We start from the raw sequence: 18,983 nt of genomic DNA on the forward strand, positions 1-18,983 counted from the left end.
CACTTTTGATGATGTGAATTACCCCAAAACGCCCTGTTCTGGTATGGTGCAGAAGCTGTTTTGAGCAATGGCCCAGGTTTTCCTTAAATCATTTGATCCTATTGCACGGACCGGTCCGTCTCGGGTATCACAAAGTTCCCGTCATTGAAGATGGGGTCTCACCGATGCACCAACGAGAATAAAGATCATTATTATCTCCCATGCCAACCATTGCCGATACAATTGATTGTGTCTTTTTATCATTAGTATGCAGCGACATTTGGTATTCAAAAGCATAAAATTACAGGTATTGTTTTTATGTACAAGCTTTGAAGGAGGGAAAAGATACAAGGCGGAATAATGGTGAAACGTGAAATTCCAATGAATAGGCCCAACAATGTAGTGAAAGGGGGTTATTCAGTAAATATCGTTACTTCTCCAAAGATCTTTGACTGAGCTAACATGATTCATCTCGGGATAGTACCGGTGAGGGACATGATCATATCCCATGGGTGAATAAGGATTACCGTAATACGAGCCATATCGGATGCGGTTCATTAATCCACGAAAGAAACCAGGTCGATAGCCTCGTCCACCATAGTAATTATAAGGATAATAGCCTCCGCCACCGTAACCACCGCCACCGTAATAGTAGGAAGATCCAGGATACATGTAATTGCCGTAAAGATAAGGATTATGGTGATGATGATAACCTGCTCCTCCATAAGAGCCGTACGGCATGCTATACCCTAATGATGATGATTTGATGTTAAGGCTTGGATCATTGATGAAAGCTTTTTGAGTGTGATTATGTACCAGAGTAATAGGACATGATTTGTGTGTGTGGATGATGTATGTATATAATTGAAAGAAACACGTAACAGTGAAAAAGGAGATCGCCTTTCTTATATTCTCGGTTGGTGTATTCTTTGGAATTGTCAGCCGATGTATGACAAGAGGTCAAGTGATTTGTACCATATCCTTGAGCGATCTCGCTTGTGTATATAAAAATGATCCCTTTAAAGTACGGGAAAAGACATTCACGTCAACTGACGAGCGCCCGCCAATATGTCTGTGTTCTGTAATACTGATTCTCGTGTAGCCTATCTTTCTTTCCCTCTCGCTCGCTCTCTCTCTCTCTCTCTCGTTGACCCATTGCATCATTTGATTCTGAGCGCACAAACTATGTTTGGATGTATCAAGTTCCTCCTTTATCAATAAACTCGTCTCCTTTGTGTTGCACTAAGCTTTAGCCTATCAGATCCTTTTTGCTACCATATCATATGATCCGCTCTCTCTCTTTCTCTATTTCAGACGACGCGTGTGTCTCTCTTTTTCATGAAGGCATTCAACATTGCTACCATCTTGTGCCTGCTTTTGGCCACTCTCGGATACGCCCAAGTTGTCCAGGTTACTGACGACAATGTCAATTCACTTGTTACGTCTGAAAGCGAATGGCTACTTGAATTGTAATTACCTTGGTTCTTTTCCTGTAACAAACAAGTTGGGCTCACAACAGGTTTTCTTCTTTTCGTATCCTAGCTACGCAGAATGGTGTGGTTACTGTCGCAAGTTCGCACCCAAATATGAAGAAGTAGAGGATGCACTCTCTGACAGCAGTGTCCAGGTTGGCAAGGTGGATGTTGAAAGTAGCCCCGGGCTTGCTGCAAGATTCTTTGTTCAACGCCTACCCACGGTCGTCCACATCAAAGATCATCAAGTGCGTGTGGTGCCCCATGACAAAACCTTGGACTTGGTGGGCCTTATTAAACGGGAGGAATGGCAAGATATTAAGCCTGTGAATGCTATGACTTCACCATTCAGTGCTGTGTAAGAAGGACGTGGGATAAGGATGAAAGATTAAAATCAAGCAATAACCAACCATTCCTATTCTTCTAGTGGAACGCTTGTAGGATTCACGGGTCGTATGGTCAAATGGGCTTCGAGTCTTTCCCCAACGATGATGGTGATCTTGATGCTTGTCTTATTGGGCGTCGTGGTTATTCTACCCATTTACATGCCAAAGGATGGTGACAATCAAGCTCAAAACGATGAGCAAGCTACAGAGGATACTTCATCGGTCACAAGTGCAAGAAAACCAGAATCTTCTTCATCCTCCACCACCACTACCAAGCAACGCAAATCCAAAAGAATTGACTAGTTAAGCTTTTTTTACTGACAATAATACTCCTCATCTATCATGCATACGTATACGATCTTCATCCAGGGTAAAGGGATGTGCATTATGGGATATAAGTGTGCCTGACTTTGACATTTTGGGAGTGGGTATCACGTGATGGGAGGGATCACTCTGGGTGGTGGTGGATTTACTTGTAGCCATATGACGAAGAGTAAAAGGAGCTGTCAATGTCATTTTGTTCTCTTGGCTGCATGTTTGGCCCATGGTATAATCCTCAGGTTGTTGTTCAAGTGACGTACGGGTACCATCCTGTTGCATCATTTGCTGTTGCTGAAGCATCTTTTTGGCGTTGACCATGACGCGAAGTGCACGAATTTGCAAAGCCGTTTGACACGTTAATGCCGCTGTCTCATATACCATACTTGCAGTGGAAATGGTGAGAATTTGATGAAGGGCGTGGGTGGCCAATTTAATCAAGCGTGGCATATTGTACATGTCGGCAAGAATGAGTAAGCGTGATAGGACATGAGGTTGATGTTGTTGCGTTGTCATGAGGTGGTCGGTATAAATGTACTGAAGAAAAGCCAATCCAACAGCGTACGTTTCTGGAAATAAGAGTGTCCTATGTCGTTGTTCTCCGGTATGGTTGCCATGGTCTTCCTTCAAGAGTCGATCGAAATGTTTCCATCGTCGCGCAAGAATTGATGAATTGACAGGAATTGCTTTCTTATCAGAGGTCACAAGATCCACATCGGCCATACTTGGTTCATTCAACATGCTCAAGCCAAGTTCTTGGGCAATGGGTGCACACGTCGAAGGGGGATGTAGATAGATACCAAATGCCTCCATATCCACAGCAACAATATGATCAAAGTTGACTTGTCGCCGATTGTAATCATCAAGAAGATCACGATCTCTGTGACCGAGCACATACAAAGTTTGGCTGTTGTCTCCTAGCACACCACGATTCCACGAGCCGGTGGATAAAACGTTGCCGGTATCAATGCGCATCCATACACGATTGGATAAGTTGAGTGCCCACATATGAAAAGATCGATGCGTTGGTGTAAGATAGGTGCCTGTAAGGATCATGTGATGACCAACAAGATGTCCCATAGGAAAGCGTAATCCAGGTGGTAGTGCTGTGCCAGACATATCCGCTGAATGATCTTTGGGTTCAACATGGTTTGTACGACCCGACAAATGAAATGTTTGTAATGAACGAATCACATCGGTAAAGTTGTAGTTGGAATAAACGCAAACGGCAAGTGGATCGGTTGTTGCTGTGGTCGTATCGGTAGTGTCGATATTATAGCTGCTAGTTGCATTCCATCCAAGTGATTTGTCATAGAGTGGTGGCGAACAAGCAATAGATCGGTAGGCACCATATTGGCCTTCCAATGAGCAGCCTTGTATCCAAATAAATGTCTTCATGTCGAGTACGTTGACTTGCTTAATATAACGATTGGTCATATCTTGTCCACCCATGACGACCAGCTTGTCATGCGCAATCACTGCCAAATGAGCATAACGAGGTTGCGGACTGAAAACACTCGGGCCAATCTCAGGATACGTCCAGGTCATATTGGTAAGATTCAGCAAGCAAACATCATCCAATGCTAATAGATCTTGGGATCCTCCTTTTTCCACATGGCCCATACCACCAAAGACTACCATATGATTCTTGTATACACTGGCTGTATGGAAATAACGCGCTCGTGGAGGGGGTGTCGAGTCCGGAGAAGGCGCATGCCGTGTCCACTTTAACGTTGAAAGGTTCAAGACGTACAGATGATTGGTCATTTGACGAGAAGACACCAATCTTCCTCCAAAGACATACATGGAATCGCCAACAATGACGGTCGATGCTCCAACAAGTGATGGTGGAATCTCGCCACTCGTACGCTTCGTTTCTGTAATGAGATCAGCTATCGATTGTACTGCAGGACTCATTGGTGTATGTAGGTATGTGCGTTGTATATATCCAAGTGAGGGAGAGAAAAAAAAGAGAAAATGAAGTATGTAAATCGATTTGTTGGTGTACTCTTGGAGTGTCAATAAGTGAACAGCAAGGAGGAGGAAGAACACAAAGGAGAAAATGAGAAGAGGAGGAGGAGGATACAACAGCAACACGAGGCTCTAACAATCATTCAACTACAACCACCATGATCTTGTTTACATACGAGAGAGAGAGATAAAGAACGAGATTCATTTCACATCAATCAATAGTCGTTTCTCTAGAATGAACTTTCCTTCCTTGTACTTATTCTCCTCGTTGTATGCTTTAACCTATAATAATAAACGTGGATGTTGAATATCATTGGTGAAGATGAATACCTAGTGCTACTACTATAATACCAACATACATAGGTCCATCCTAGAGTGGTCATGCATTTCTCACAGGAAATGTCCCTGACACTGTGCATTCCAGTCGTCATGTTTCGATCCTCAGTCGCACCTTGTAAAACATTGACCCTATTATGCCAGTAAATCAGTATCACATGGTATTGAGTCATTAGAAGGATGAGAGTACATACACGTAGTTAAAGAGGTAGGCTTGACCATGTTGACCTTGAAATTGCTGCAGTGATAGTAGGATGCATTAGCCCTGTTATTAACCAAGGCTTTTTGTTGTTGTCGTTGCTTTGCTATTGCTCCTCCTTATTTCTATCGAATAGACTCACCCTGGACTCGATCGCATCCCCAGTAGTTAGGTGGGTTTTGCATTTGGCACATCCATAAATGAGCGTTCCATCAAGATACGTGCGATACTTTAGACCCATCGAACAAGTCTACACAAAAGGATACAGGTACATTGTTATCTTATGCATCTTCATTAAACGCTTGTTTGTGGATGCTTTACTTCTTAAAGACGCAAAGGCATACGCAAGGGTACAAAGAAGTTGGCAAAGTAAGAAGTAAGAGTGAGAAAGAAAGGGAAGAAAAAAGAAATCGCCCGTTTCGGGGTAAGAAATGAGAAACGCCCTTTTCATCGCATTCTCTCTCATTATGCGTGCGTGTGCCTCTTTTCAGGTTGTTGATTGCGGCAAGGCAAATACCATTCACGACTTTGATACAACCAACATGATTTGTTCAAATTTAACACTCATAGTAGTGGTTCCTTTATCATTTTGGATACTTGTAAAAGGAAAACAAATCGTTTCACGACAGATCATGCGCATTGAAGATAATCCGTTGCAACTCAACTGCGGCAAACTCCGCGAATGGATGCAGGTATAATGTTTGTTTATTCACTTTTCTTTGATTCAAGTAAGGATTTCAGGTATCGATTCTAAGAAAATGCATTAAGTAAGTTGAAATCAGGTTCGATAGTGTTAGAGCTACCTCGCGTTCAAGTAATGTCAGCTTTTCGGAATCAGTCTCCTTTTCTTGCCGAAACCGCGTCATGAGGGTCTCAAGCTGCGAGACTCGATTGCTCAAGTCGTTGCTGCTACTATGATGATGTGCCTGGATAATACTACTTGATCCCCTTTTATCCTTATTGGATGCCAGCTGTGGATGATCGGGATCATATTGATGGAGCGCCATTTCCAAGGTCTGCACTCGCTGCTCAAGGTATAATACACGTTCCTGAAGTTCTCGCTCACGCTGTTTGCGTCTTTCACGAAAACGACTTGATGCACCTGCATTTCGACGACGTTTTTCTGCAAGGATCGCTTCAGATGATGTAGGTGATGTCAATGATGATGATGATGGCGGAGTGGGTGATATGCTGTATGATGCTGTTGTCGGTGGTAATGAATGATGAGGTGGTGGTGGGTGCTGAGGATGTGATGATTGGGTTTGTTGGTTACTAGACCATGGAAGCGAAGTAATAGGAGGTAGTTTTGGTGGCAATGAATGAGACACTGAAGAAGACATGGTATAAATTAAAGCACAAAAGACATTCATTGCGCTCTCACGGACCAAGTGGCCTCTTGTATGTCCATGTATTCGATTGCGCCATTTGTAGTCCGCTATTGCGCCATCGTGCCGTCACTTTGGATCCGCAATTCCATGAGCGAATATGCATCGAATTACCAAATAAAGAGCATAACTTGTCAAATACGCCAATCGCAAGTGGCCTAACTATAGGAATTCTTCATGTCATCACAAAAGGGTACTGATAGGTATGCAAATAATTTATTATAGAGGATGAGGATATATGGAAGGAGAATAGGGGGACATTATACTATCATATTAAGAGCTTGCTTTACAATCCATAAGACTGACATTTGCAACCAGCCATCTATAATGTGCCTTGTAAGCTATGATGATGATGATGAAAATGCAACATGATGCACTTGCCTATCCGGTGACGCATAGAAGCTGGCCCAATGTTACGATAGTGTTGTGGTGATAGGGTAAGCTCAGGATGCGTGGAAAGATACTCCTGACGCGCCTTTTCAGCAGCTTTCTTAATGGCTTGATCTTCTGGGTCCGTTTTGTAAAGATCACACTTGTTGCAATGCCTGCACGGCTCACCGGGTATTTCACGGAAATGTTCGCAAAAGTGACCGTAAGATTCTAGATAACAAAAATTCAATCCAACCATACCTCTTGAAAGTCATGAGGTCACAAACGTAATTTTTGCTTACCTTTACGAATATCCTTTCGACAAACATAACACATGGCATAGCCTAAGTCACACAAGCGCTTATCAGTGGACGAAGTTTTATGAACTCTGATGTTACTTACCACATTGACATACAACCTTGTTGCATCCATCCGCTTTTTGGAACGAAAGATTGCATACAGGACACTGATGAAGCCGAGTAAATGATTTGTCATATATACAATTTGAATCATCCACCTACCGTCCTCTTCACCGCATCTACCATGGCCTATACAAAAAGCTGTGTAAGATTGAAACAGCCATAACTTTAAGCTAGACTCGCCTATTTACCTGCTCGACATAAAGACGCAATCCATCCTTTTCCTTTTCAAAGCATTTGTGCAAGCCTCTTACTATCTGATGGCACTGGAGGCAGGTAAGCTTGCTGCATTCGGGATGTCGACAACGAAATATGGTACCACGTCGTTCGCATGCTATCCGATCATAGGCTGTTTCCAAAATATGGCTGATATCGCACTAAAGAGATAGATAGTAGTGGTGAATACAGCGAAGGAGATCATAGATGAAGATAAAAGTGTACCATAAGCAACCAGCGTACTGCTATGACAATCCAAGATAAGGTGGTGGGATGGAGGGGTCGTAATGATTCGTCTAATTCAGCATAGCCACATGCTTGGCATCGCACCATTTGTCGATCACCTTCAAAGTGCTCAAGTAATGATCGTTCATACGCCATCCACATATCGGTAGGAAGTATCCTTTGCAACATGCCATTTTGCAAACAACCATCACAGCCATCGACAGTAATACAGGGAATCCGAGTCACTCCGCGCAAATTGCCTTGACCAAAAAGACCTTCGGCAACAAATCGTTTGATACAATCATAGCAAAACCCATGTTCTCCTTGGCTGCAATAAATCAGTTGTTCAAGAGCATAGTCGCCATAGCAGCATCCGCATTCTAACAGCGTATCATATTCCATGGAGGCGTTGATTTGCTGAGCCAGAATATGATCCTTCTCCATTTGTGCATCGAGAGCACGCCGCTTGATAATGTGGATATCGTGATCAAGGTCGATTTCCAAGTCCGAGGATGATGATGATGATGATGATGATAATGAGATACGTGGTGGTTTCCAATGTCGAATCAAGTTACGAAGCGTCCTCCAAAATCCTCCTGCGCCCATGTCGCTTAATTGGTCGTAGCTCTTTACATAGTCCCAATTGTTTTCAGCCATTACAGCACGAATGGATGATTTGCAAATCTAAAAGTAATGCATATGATTCGTCAACACGTGATATTTTGTAGAAGGGAAAAGACTGACCTTTGGGAAATCTACTGCAAGCTGTTCTAGAGCTTGATGCTTGTATCGATCGCTTTTAATCATATCCGAACGATGGAACTGTGCATAATCCAATCTCTCAGGCCATGTTCGCTCTTGAAGCATCTCTTCAGTAACTTTCTCGATATAGTGGTGGTCGTAACTCTGCAGCTTCTCTCGTAAATGCCCGACCTGGCAATCCGGAAAGATCTCTGTTGCAAGTATTCGCAATGCGTTGTTCATGCACTCCACACGATCTTGCTCTCGATGGGTGCCATGCTTGTTTGTAAAACGACTGATGGTGGTGTACTGTCCAAAAGACATTGAAGAAAGGCTGTACATGCTTGGCTCTAAACCCAGCAACCAGATTTAGTTCATGTGTCTCAGCCATGTAATAAGCACATGGAAAAAAGTGCTACGCCGTCATCTAGATGTTGCATTAACCTTAACAATAAAACTTTGTTGTTGACAATCAAAAGTACATTGGAATCTTCCTTCTTATTTAGGCATTTACTGGTCATCCATACGCATGAACATACGAGGACCATGTTGGTTTATTACATTGATTCATCCAACAGCCGCCTATAGCAACAGGCTTCAAGACAGCCGTTTTTCTAGACATCCGCTGGGTTGGTTTTATAAATTAGCCGTCCGACTTGGAGGGGTGTCCCATTCATCCACTTTCTTGTAGCCATTATTCCTGCCTATTTTTTAGTGTGCTGGTGGTTTCCATGGATACTAATGATATGGATGACCAAAGTAAGCAATTTCATAATTTGACTTGAGACATTATACAGCATAATCAATCTTACATTAAATCCCTCAACCAAGTGAGCATCATTCATCACCATCCAATAATGACAGGGGAGATGGCTCTCTGTTTCATTTCATGCATTTAATGAGCTTCAGGATTTTGGCACCTTTTTTCTTACTTTTTCTGTCGTCGGAAAGAAATGGGAAACGCGTTGAAGAAGCCATCACCACCAACGGCGGTCACATACAGTAGCAGTAGTGATGATACTCCTATGGAGAGCGATGGAGCTGACATCAGCATCCGAATAATACCAGATGACGATGATGCGTCAAATCATAAGAATGATCATCGCTCTCTTGCTTCTTCTAAACAACACAAACCCATGCATACAAGCTTATCAACAAGCGCATTATCCTCTTTGGTTCCCAGCATTCATCGCAATAACTCTACACCACCCTCCTTGTCGACCGAGTCTCGTACTCGTGCTACCAAATCTCTTTCTTTACGATCCATATCTGTCAAGAGCTGGGCGCATAACCATGATCGATATGAAAGCGGAGCAAGTACAAGTATACCATCTCCAACCACCACCCACGATAGCATTGTCAGTAATCCCAGTCGTTCAGCTATGGACATACTCTCGGATGCTCTAAAGGTGGCACAATTGGAAAATGACCGGAAACCCACTTTTGATATAGGCGATGACTCTTTGCCAAAGCATGATTTCTTAGAAGAGTATCATGAAACTATGGAAATTGACGAGATGAGCGAAGCAGACATGTAAGAAAGAGAGGATGTGTATGTGTGACTCTTAGCTTCTTATTCATCAACCTTTTTAGTGAGCAGAGGCGATATTATCTTTTTCAGCGAGTGTGGCGTCAACCTTTCCAATCACCTATTGAACACCCTGAATTCATTATCCATTGGGCATGTGGGGCAGGTCCTTGGGAAAACAGAGTGGTGCAAGAATATCCTCAATGTAGAGTGGTGGACATCGACTACAAGCCGCCTATGATGCTGAATGCTACGCCAAGTCCTCGAATCGAATACCGGCAGCTATCAATAGCAAATCGAACCAAAGATCATGGTCTCGCGGATTACCAAGACAACACTGTGGACTTGATTTTATTGCGAAATATCTGGCTTTTAGGTGCAGATACCTCTCAATGGCGAGAAATCCTAAGACATGCCTTTCGTATATTGAAACCAGGTGGTTGGATCGAATTATATGATCAAGGTTAGTGCGAGGAAAATGGTGGTTGATAGAGACACTCAATGATATACGTCATTTACAGATCGCCCTGTTGTCGTATCATCCGGTGATCCCCGTGACAGCAAAAATATATACAAACTCGAAGGATGGCGATCCACTGCTCGAACCGTTTTATCCGTGGAATGGGTGGATGTGCCACAAATCAAATCGCTTATGCTTCAAGCAGGGTTCACCCAAATCAATGACCAGAGTGTAGATCTTCCAGTAGGCGAATGGCCACGTACACCAGGTAATGGCTTTGTTAGATTGGATGGGAAGAACAAAGAAAAAAGTGGGCTTATGGATGGTGTTGTAGATTTGAAAGAAACAGGGTACCTTGTCAAGGACCTTCGAAGAAGACATGCCAAGCATTTGAAACGGTGGATATGCGAAGCTAATCATATATCGGAGAGCGAGTTTAATGATGTTTTGAATAATGCACAAGCAGAAGTAGAAGTATGTAAAGGTCACACCAGCTGGCTATGCAGCAATGCCCAAAAACCACCTTAACCCGCTTCAATGTACTATATTATATCCCCTGTTGGCAGTCGAACGACGATGAATTCCGTAATCGGCTATCACTATTAATAAATGTCTTATGTATAAAGATACGACAAGTAGTTGGGGGATAAAAGGCAATCATCCTATCAGGAATGATGTATCCCTAACAACCTTATTGGTTCAATACCTTTCGTAGATTGACTTTTGTCGGAAAAACATGTTTATTGTATTATTGATGAAGGTGGGTTCCTATATCTTTAGGGATAGCTTCTGTTACATCTCCAAGATCGTCGATCACATGTTGTACTTGCGCATCCTCTGGCTGCCGTTCAAGGCCTGATTGTTGTCGGGCGCACGGCTATCGCTTTTTTCGTAGTATGTGTTTTTCTTTAATCGCTTGGATGGTGGCTGCTTGACTACACGGTAGTACGTTGGCAGCTCACCACGATTGAAAAAACGCCTCAAGAGTCTGATGTCGTCCTTGGCTACTTGTAAAAGGATTGGCAATGCCGAAAGGACTGGTGCCGATTACTCGTTCTTGGGTAAAAAGCGGTATACCGTACGATGATATGCTTCAATGGCGTTGGACGTTCTCGCACGGCATTCGCGGAGCTCACGTCTCATAGATGATTCAGCATTGAAAATCATGCTTCGGATGGAGGGTTGAAGCCACCATTTTATCCACTTCCATGTTGGAGGGAGCTCTGTGATCATCGTCAGCAACTGGAGGTTGAATTCCTGGTTGGACGTGGTTGTGCGCAACTTGTATGTAAGCGTATCGTAAAAAGCGCTTGTGATGTTCAGGTGGAACCATGTTATGATTGCTGCTGATACGTTGCACTGACTGCATCCAATGCATGTAACAGCCTTTCAGGTAACTGAGCCCATCATTACGGCCTGTATACATGGTGTACGCAGCCAAAAACCCATTGATTTGCGCTTGTGAGAAGTCCATAATGACACCAAACATTTTGCCTGGGTTGACAAAATCAAGCTTACATGTGGTGAACATGTGAAGGAATACTGCTGATGTGCCTTTGAGAATAACTTGAAATAGCAGCTACGTGTTTTGCAAATTCAGGCGAGCGTATGACCGAAGAAGAGAGATAGCATCCTTCCACAGCTTCACGTGTGACGGCAGTGACGAAGGTTGACAAACGTATCGATTGTGGGAGTCCTGAATGCGATGCGGAATGCTGTTCCATGATATTGGCAGATGTAAGAAAGCGAGAGTTGATCCCTTTCAACCTTGTCGAAGAGTAGTGCGAGTGGATCAGTTTTTGTGGTTGGCAGGGCAACTTGTTGCTTGGCAAGCTTCGCTCGGTTGGATGGCTTGGCGAGAATTTGAGTCGATACCAACAGCAATAGCTTTTGGCGGTAATATTCACGAAGTGTTTGCCGCGAGAATGGGTTCCTGACTGGGCATGAAAAATTTTAGGGTGCCCGTTGTATTCCATATGCATCGCTTTTCAGCTATGTTATCCTTTCGGGCGTAACTCAGTGCCCTCGCAAATGACATTTTTCCGTAACACAAGCATACCATGAAGGCGATCACTGGGGTCTTCACGAAGATCACATTCAATATCGAGATTGAACTTGACATAACCCGGCTTAGGATGTTTATCATGTTCAACCTCCACATTTGAGCAAAGCTCGGTGCAATCGCTTAGAGGAAGTCGATGCTGAAGGTATAGTAGTATTACTTTTAGAGTGCGAGAATACTTACGTGTGTTGTGATAGTAAGCGAAGTTCGATAAAGTGCCATTTATGTATGAGGAAAAAAAACCTAGTTGAGAGTAACCTCTAGCAAAATAAACCATGTTGGGAATAATGGATGGATCACTACTACAATATGTATCTGAGAGGAAGATGAGGATTGTGTAGAGATGGCACTTACGGTGACACGAGATCTTTTCTATTCTTATGGGTGGTTGCAGGATGACTCCACCAAAGTCAGACACCGCAATTTGAGAGCAGATACGCCAAACGTAAACCCGACAACCATTCCATGTTGCTACAACAATCCGTGAGACGATCAGCTACAACCTTAATGTCAGGCAAGGGTGATAACAGTACTTTCAAGCTTCGTAGATCTAACCTGCTGAACCTTAGGCATTGCGAAACGCAATCTGGGCACTCTAATTTCGACCAAAGAGCTTGCAACGTCCCTTGACGCGGTCAAACTACTGGACGGCTCTTGGCATATGCCTAACACCAACAGGGATCCTTATCAAGAATATATTCAACAGCATATTCCAGGTGCTCGATTCTTTGGTATTGACGAGATCAAGGACACGACTGTTGACTTGCCGCATATGCTTCCTGCTCCTGATGCGTTTGCTGCTGCAGTTGGTGAGTAGATGGTTTACGTTGTACATCCATCATTTACCTAATAAGAAACGACATGATAAGGAAAATTGGGTATCAGCGAACAAGATCATGTTGTCGTATATGATTCCGTTGGGCTGTTTTCGGCACCTCGTGTGTACTGGACCTTCAAGGTAAGCTTTTGGATAATAACTTCAACGATGGTTTATTCATTTTCATGCAGGCCTTTGGACATGAAAATGTATCAGTATTGAATGGAGGGCTACCCAAATGGATCAAGGATGGTTATCCAACCGAATCTGTTGAGCCAAAGTTTGAGCCTGCAACGTACAAAGTGCCTGAAATCAATCGAAACCTTGTATGGGATTATGATGCCGTTCTGGGAAATGCTCGTCAACAGGGCAAAGTCGCTCAAGTATTGGATGCTCGACCACAAGCACGCTTCACTGGACAAGTACCAGAACCACGTCCGGGGTTGAGCTCTGGCCATATGCCTGGTTCCATTTCTCTTCCATTTGACAAGTTGATCGAAGATGGTTCTTTGATGGATCAAGAAAAGCTCCGCCAAGTTTTTCAATCAGCCAATGTTGATTTGGAGAAGCCTATTGTTGCAAGCTGTGGTAAGTCTTTTTTTTAATCGAAGCTTGCTCAAATGGATTTACATCCTTGTTCTTATAGGTAGTGGAATTACGGCATCGATTTTGTATTTTGCACTTGAACAAATAGGTGCTAAGAATATCGCAGTTTACGATGGTAGTTGGACAGAATATGCTGGCAAAAAGGATAGCATAATTATTAAGGATCAATAAACAATGCCGGTTGTTACGGTTAAATGATAAAAACGAAGTTGATTATGGTCAATTGGTGTTCAGGGCTTCTTAATATTAGTTAACAAAATGGTCATCCACATGATGTGATAGCATGTCAATGATGTCAGTGATAAATCTACACAACACATTATGATTACAACTGACAGCAGTGTTAAAGTATATCGTAGCAATTGTTAACATGCATGTGTTGGCTTTATCCTTGCTTTTTGCTTAAGGGAATGAGGGGTCTACTATCTATACATGTGAAGGAGGGCGAATATGGAAAATGCTGTGAGCTTTTGATGCTGACGTGGAAAAAAGAAAAAGAGGATGATCTTGACGTTTACTGCTTGCCAGCAACCTTGACAATATTAGAACCATTCTTTTCACGCATCACAAGGTCCATCTTGCTATCCTTATCAAGAGTGATTTGCACCTCCACCTTGGTATCCTTGCCCTTGGAAAGAGGAAGACAAGCTTCAGCCAAGCAAGTTGCGGGCTTATAGACGACCTTGGTGACAATCTCAGGTTCCTCTTCAATGGGTTCCTCATCTTCCTCAGTCTCCACAGGTTCCACAGGGATCTCCACCTTTTCAATGACTCGCTCGGCTTCGTGAATAGCCAAGTAAGCATGCTGGGCATCGGCGACACCAACTTCAAAGGTACGGCGTGCTGGGAGAGAAGTACCACTGGGAATAATGGTAACGAAATCACCATTGGCGTTCACCGTACCAATAGCCTTGGAAGTGTGTGGAGCAACAGTAATGACAGCTTCTTGTGATGCATCAATGGTCTCCTTATCATAACCAGCCAACAAGTTACCCTGAAGGGCACAACCACGAGCGACAACTTCATCAGCCTCGAGTTCTGTAGCACGGACAACGGTCTCATCGGATGTGAAAATCTCACGCATCTTGATGGCGAGCTTAGGGATACGTGCGGAACCACCAACAAGGAGAACTTCATCCACTTCGGAAGCATCCAATTGAGCCTTATCAAGGACTTGTCGAACGACATCTAATACCTTGCTAAAGACCTTGTTGGCCATAATTTCGAATCGCATACGGTTGATTGTGCCATGGAAATCAAGACCATCACAGAGTGATTCAACGAAACAAGGAGCAGTGTTGGCACTGGAAAGCATCTTCTTAGTCACCTCAACGGCACCACGGAGTTTGGCAAGTGCCTTGCGGTTGGATGCAATGTCGACTTTGGTCTTCTTTTTGAATTCAGCAGAGAAGTGGTTGATGAGCAAGTCGTCAAACGATGATCCACCAAGCTTAACGTCGTGAGCAGAAGCGAGAACAGAGTAGAGACCCGATCGTACAGTCAATGCAGTAACATCAAGAGAATGGCCACCCAAATCACAAACAACAACTGTCTTATCCTTCTTTTCAGACTTGTTGGCAGCTTCATAAGCAAGGACAGCTGCTGCAGATTCGTGAATCAATTGGAGAACGTTGATGCCAGCAGCTTCAGCGGCTTGGGTAAGAGCCTTGCGTTGGTTATCATCGAAATGAGAAGGAACAGCTAAGACTGCACCAGAGACAGCGGTACCAAGAAAAGCTTCAGCAGATTCACGAATATGGCGGAGGAACTTGGTTGACACTTCGGAAGCAGTAAAGGTGACAGTAGAATCAGGAAGTGTGATATTGTAAGCAGGTTGACCATCCTTTTCGATAACGGGAGCAGCCGAACCAGGAAGATTCTCGCTTTGGCTGAAGCTATAATGAGAGAAGAACAGGATTAGGTTTTACAATATTTGGATATCAATCAATCATAACTTACCTCTTTCCAAGCTCGGCACGGAAGTTGGCAACAGTCGTATCAGTGTGGCGAGCAATATCAGATTTTGCTTGAGAGCCAACCACCTTATAGCAAGTAACAAGTTAATACATGTATTCTTTTCCTCCAAAGACCATTGTTTTTATACCTCTTCTTCACCATGGAATGCGAGAGCAGAAGGGATCTGACGATCACCCTCTTCGTTTGCCAAACAATCAGCACGTCCCTCCTATCAAAGACAAAATGAATAACCTTTTCTCGCCTTCAACTACATTACGTACCTTGTTCAAGTATGCGATGGACGTATACGACGTGCCAAAGTTGATACCAATGATAGCGTTCGAATCACTCATAACGAAAGGTGCAAAGGAAAAGCGAAAAAAATAATTTTCGGATGGCGGCTGGTACGTTTGACATCGGAGCAGTCTCAGCAAATCAACATCCATTCAAGGATCACATGATCTGTATGACCTGCAACTGCATCCATCATCAAAATATAGCGTTTGTGGGAGATGAATGTATAATAGCTCTAAAGAATGAACATAAAGTATCTTCTAAAAACATAATTTTATTTGATAAAGATGTATTGTTGGCTATTATAATGCTTCCATTTTAGTGCCTTGCTTCAAGAATGACTTGTCCCATAGGCAGAGTCATTTTTGGATTCTTTGGGAATGTAATAGGACCTTCAGGAGCCATCTTATAGTCGCGAATAAGGAACGAAATAATGGTCTTCATCTCTTGCAATGCAAACCAACGGCCACTAAGTTGAATCTTGTTTAAGCATACTTCCAATCAAGTTACGCAGAGTCTATATAGTACTTACGGGCAAGCATGTTTGCCTTCACCAAAGACCAAGAAATCATCACCAATCCTTGCTGCTTGACGATCCGATCCAACAAATCGGAATGGGTTGTAGTTTGTGTAATCATCTCCTTGAATCTTTTGGATGCTGTTGTTTCGATGGTTATACCAAGTGTTGATAATAACATCCTCGCCTAAGTTTAAATAAATGGTTAACCACCGTCGTTGACAAGTTGATTCATCCATTGCGCCCTACCTGGCTTGATGACAGCTCCGCAACTAAGTGTAATGGGTTTCTTGCCGAGATAGGTGTGACCAAGCGTCAAATAATCATTTCTCATACGCATGCCTTCTCGGCAAGCACTATCCAATTTGACGAGGTCCTTGATTACTGCGCCAGTAAACATCTTGGATGGGTCCTTTTCATCAGGCGAAATGCCATGTTGTACAAGCACCTCTCGTTGCTCTTCAAGAAGTTCTTCAACGACACCTGGCTTGGAAAGAATACGATAAAGAACCACAGTCGAATTTTCGCTTGTTGTATGGATAGCAGCAAAAATAAGTGCGATGAGCCATTTTACAAGATCTTCAGTGAGTTCATCCACGCTTTCACCATGGCGCTCGGTATAGTATGTTTCAATGATGATCTGCAGCATGTCGTCCTATGTATTCCCAGTCAACAAAGTTAATTCAAGAAAAGGAGTGGGGTAATGCTTGTCACTTACAGGTCGTTCCCATGAAGGGTCAGAGGCAGCTTTGATGCGATTTTTAATCTCGGGACGTAAAGCACTCTTAAGGACATGATGATGTCTCTTCATGCTCTTGGAGAATTTACCCATGAGCCTAATCCCAAAAGTGTCAGCAAATACATGATTGATGGGATTATTGCCATCATAATAGAAACATACCACATGCGGAAACGATTGAGACCCCAGTATCTTTCCAAGAATACACTATCGATAGCAATTTCAGCGCCCACCTCGGTGGTAATGTTTTTGAAGCTTTCAACAACTTCGGGGATGCTGGCAAGCTTGGTTCCTGCGAAAATGGCTGCACTAGCCTTGCCGACCATATGCTGGACCAAAGGATAAAGGTGTGGCAAATGTACAGGTCCTAAAGGAAGAGTTAAGCGTGAATGATATAAAATCGTTTGAGGATTGGCTTACCTGCGGGGAAGTTGGTTAAGAACTCTTCACGACCCACATCGAGCTATCAAAAAGAAGCATTCGTATTAGGCAACTTAAACAATCGTTGGTTAGTGTAATACAATACGTACGAATTCCACAGCTCGAGGAGTGTAAGACTTGAGCTGTGTGGTGAGCTTCATCACGACCTTGCGTAGCATTTCGATGGTGAAGGTGTTGTCATCGATATCAGCCAACAAATGTGGATCGAATCGCTACACAATAAACAGCACGTGAGCGTTTCAAGTTGGCACATCATTGTACACGAGGTGTTTTACCTTGTTCACTGAAAAGATAAAGTCGAAATCACCATTCATGAAAATATCACGGACATATTCCGCAGCAATGATGGTTTGGATTCGTCCTTGAAGGTGAGCACGGAAAACAGGACCATACTCTTGACTCCATTTTTCGACGAACGCCACAGGATCACGGTTGAAGGAGGGTGTGGAACCAATGAGAGGCCAAGTGTAGGGCACAAGTGGGATGTCATCCTAGATAGCACATACAACAAGCGCACTATTTGTTAGCTATGCAAGTCTTAAGGAATAATATAGAACGTTGTTCATCATACTCTTGATTTGGTTACGCGGCGGTATAAGGTGTATAGCGATACGACGGCGACTGATCCAGCGATGATACCCATATGGCGACGATCCATAGTTTTCAAGCGGGAGATATATTGGTCGATGATGTCAGATGCGTTGTTTGGTATAAGAGAAGACATTTTGAGAAGAATATAAGTATGCTCGTTTTCATCGTACAGAGGTTGCTTTTATATAAGTGATTTTTCTAATCCGTGCGGAAATAGGCCGCCTCTCTCGTCCGAAGCGCTTTATCAAAAGGCTCCCTTCTCCATCAATCCCCTGGTGGTTTCATCCAATCGGCTGTGTCCGGTGCATCAGGCGCCGAAACCCTCCGGCGCAAAACACCGCGAATAAATTAATTGCAGTCTCTTCGGCTGATCACCACCTTTGGAGTAGTGCTGAGATCCACAAATGTAATAAGCAAACACAGTGTTGTAGTATCAATCTTTAATGCTTTATAGGTATCATATCCAATAAGGGCTCTTCCTGTGAATATCCAACCCCGGTATAATGTTCATGCCAATCACCTAACCCTGTTACCCTCTCTCTCTCTCTCTCTCTTTCCCTCTGTGTCCAACATTGTACCCTCCCATTCTCAATTGTTTGCCAACCATCGCCTGTGAACGAGTCCTGCTTCAACCCATCATGTCAATCCTACAACCGCCTTGATACGAGAGTCTTTGACTGAATGGCAAGTCCATGGCGTGTGCACCCCACTACAACACTCGCGTTTCTTGACACTACACACTCTCTTGCACGCTCCTCTACCACAACCAATCGTAATAGCAGTTGCCATTAGCGAAGTCTTTATTCCATTGCCTCAAACAGCATTCACAACCTTGTCACTCTACTACAACACACGTTCCTGCTCACTCCTCTTCCACAACAAAACGTACAGCAGTTACTATAAGCAAGGTCTTTACTCCATGGTCTCAATCTACGTGCGGCAACATGCCTTGCAGC

General features: G+C 43.4%; 11 protein-coding genes across 11 annotated transcripts; 3 read left to right on the forward strand and 8 right to left on the reverse strand.

Moving 5' to 3' along the window:
- Window positions 1-396: 396 nt before the first annotated feature.
- O0I10_007814 (uncharacterized protein) lies at window positions 397-811 on the reverse strand (the record flags this gene model as incomplete). The annotated part of the gene is made up of 2 exons (XM_058487826.1): window positions 397-728; window positions 796-811. 2 exons carry the CDS (start codon window positions 809-811, stop codon window positions 397-399), a joined length of 348 nt encoding a protein of 115 aa, XP_058341404.1.
- Window positions 812-1,317: 506 nt separating this feature from the next.
- On the forward strand, window positions 1,318-2,140 carry O0I10_007815 (uncharacterized protein; the record flags this gene model as incomplete). The annotated part of the gene is made up of 3 exons (XM_058487827.1): window positions 1,318-1,448; window positions 1,522-1,809; window positions 1,879-2,140. The coding sequence occupies 3 exons, from the start codon at window positions 1,318-1,320 to the stop codon at window positions 2,138-2,140; spliced, it is 681 nt and encodes a 226-aa protein (XP_058341405.1).
- A 30-nt stretch (window positions 2,141-2,170) lies between these two features.
- Window positions 2,171-4,072, reverse strand: O0I10_007816 (uncharacterized protein; the record flags this gene model as incomplete). The annotated part of the gene is made up of 1 exon (XM_058487828.1): window positions 2,171-4,072. One exon carries the CDS (start codon window positions 4,070-4,072, stop codon window positions 2,171-2,173), a length of 1,902 nt encoding a protein of 633 aa, XP_058341406.1.
- A 255-nt stretch (window positions 4,073-4,327) lies between these two features.
- Window positions 4,328-4,902, reverse strand: O0I10_007817 (uncharacterized protein; the record flags this gene model as incomplete). Its single annotated transcript, XM_058487829.1, has 4 exons — window positions 4,328-4,408; window positions 4,486-4,594; window positions 4,657-4,700; window positions 4,804-4,902. 4 exons carry the CDS (start codon window positions 4,900-4,902, stop codon window positions 4,328-4,330), a joined length of 333 nt encoding a protein of 110 aa, XP_058341407.1.
- A 464-nt stretch (window positions 4,903-5,366) lies between these two features.
- O0I10_007818 (uncharacterized protein) lies at window positions 5,367-6,001 on the reverse strand (the record flags this gene model as incomplete). Its single annotated transcript, XM_058487830.1, has 2 exons — window positions 5,367-5,411; window positions 5,465-6,001. The coding sequence occupies 2 exons, from the start codon at window positions 5,999-6,001 to the stop codon at window positions 5,367-5,369; spliced, it is 582 nt and encodes a 193-aa protein (XP_058341408.1).
- A 367-nt stretch (window positions 6,002-6,368) lies between these two features.
- On the reverse strand, window positions 6,369-8,340 carry O0I10_007819 (uncharacterized protein; the record flags this gene model as incomplete). Its single annotated transcript, XM_058487831.1, has 7 exons — window positions 6,369-6,646; window positions 6,718-6,759; window positions 6,818-6,881; window positions 6,937-6,963; window positions 7,026-7,211; window positions 7,276-7,959; window positions 8,020-8,340. The coding sequence occupies 7 exons, from the start codon at window positions 8,338-8,340 to the stop codon at window positions 6,369-6,371; spliced, it is 1,602 nt and encodes a 533-aa protein (XP_058341409.1).
- Window positions 8,341-8,969: 629 nt separating this feature from the next.
- O0I10_007820 (uncharacterized protein) lies at window positions 8,970-10,532 on the forward strand (the record flags this gene model as incomplete). The annotated part of the gene is made up of 4 exons (XM_058487832.1): window positions 8,970-9,550; window positions 9,610-10,007; window positions 10,066-10,272; window positions 10,339-10,532. 4 exons carry the CDS (start codon window positions 8,970-8,972, stop codon window positions 10,530-10,532), a joined length of 1,380 nt encoding a protein of 459 aa, XP_058341410.1.
- A 1,116-nt stretch (window positions 10,533-11,648) lies between these two features.
- Window positions 11,649-12,288, reverse strand: O0I10_007821 (uncharacterized protein; the record flags this gene model as incomplete). The annotated part of the gene is made up of 3 exons (XM_058487833.1): window positions 11,649-11,941; window positions 12,064-12,205; window positions 12,250-12,288. 3 exons carry the CDS (start codon window positions 12,286-12,288, stop codon window positions 11,649-11,651), a joined length of 474 nt encoding a protein of 157 aa, XP_058341411.1.
- A 243-nt stretch (window positions 12,289-12,531) lies between these two features.
- On the forward strand, window positions 12,532-13,660 carry O0I10_007822 (uncharacterized protein; the record flags this gene model as incomplete). Its single annotated transcript, XM_058487834.1, has 5 exons — window positions 12,532-12,580; window positions 12,636-12,875; window positions 12,936-13,024; window positions 13,075-13,471; window positions 13,530-13,660. The coding sequence occupies 5 exons, from the start codon at window positions 12,532-12,534 to the stop codon at window positions 13,658-13,660; spliced, it is 906 nt and encodes a 301-aa protein (XP_058341412.1).
- Window positions 13,661-14,003: 343 nt separating this feature from the next.
- On the reverse strand, window positions 14,004-15,798 carry O0I10_007823 (uncharacterized protein; the record flags this gene model as incomplete). Its single annotated transcript, XM_058487835.1, has 4 exons — window positions 14,004-15,384; window positions 15,449-15,531; window positions 15,594-15,674; window positions 15,727-15,798. The coding sequence occupies 4 exons, from the start codon at window positions 15,796-15,798 to the stop codon at window positions 14,004-14,006; spliced, it is 1,617 nt and encodes a 538-aa protein (XP_058341413.1).
- A 259-nt stretch (window positions 15,799-16,057) lies between these two features.
- Window positions 16,058-18,160, reverse strand: O0I10_007824 (uncharacterized protein; the record flags this gene model as incomplete). Its single annotated transcript, XM_058487836.1, has 9 exons — window positions 16,058-16,208; window positions 16,272-16,443; window positions 16,506-16,911; window positions 16,975-17,092; window positions 17,158-17,362; window positions 17,416-17,458; window positions 17,526-17,648; window positions 17,712-17,927; window positions 18,008-18,160. 9 exons carry the CDS (start codon window positions 18,158-18,160, stop codon window positions 16,058-16,060), a joined length of 1,587 nt encoding a protein of 528 aa, XP_058341414.1.
- Between the last annotated feature and the right edge of the window lie 823 nt (window positions 18,161-18,983).

Source organism: Lichtheimia ornata (genome assembly GCF_029851405.1).
Source record: "Lichtheimia ornata isolate CBS 291.66 chromosome Unknown scaffold00039, whole genome shotgun sequence".
Taxonomy (NCBI): Eukaryota; Fungi; Mucoromycota; class Mucoromycetes; order Mucorales; family Lichtheimiaceae; genus Lichtheimia; species Lichtheimia ornata.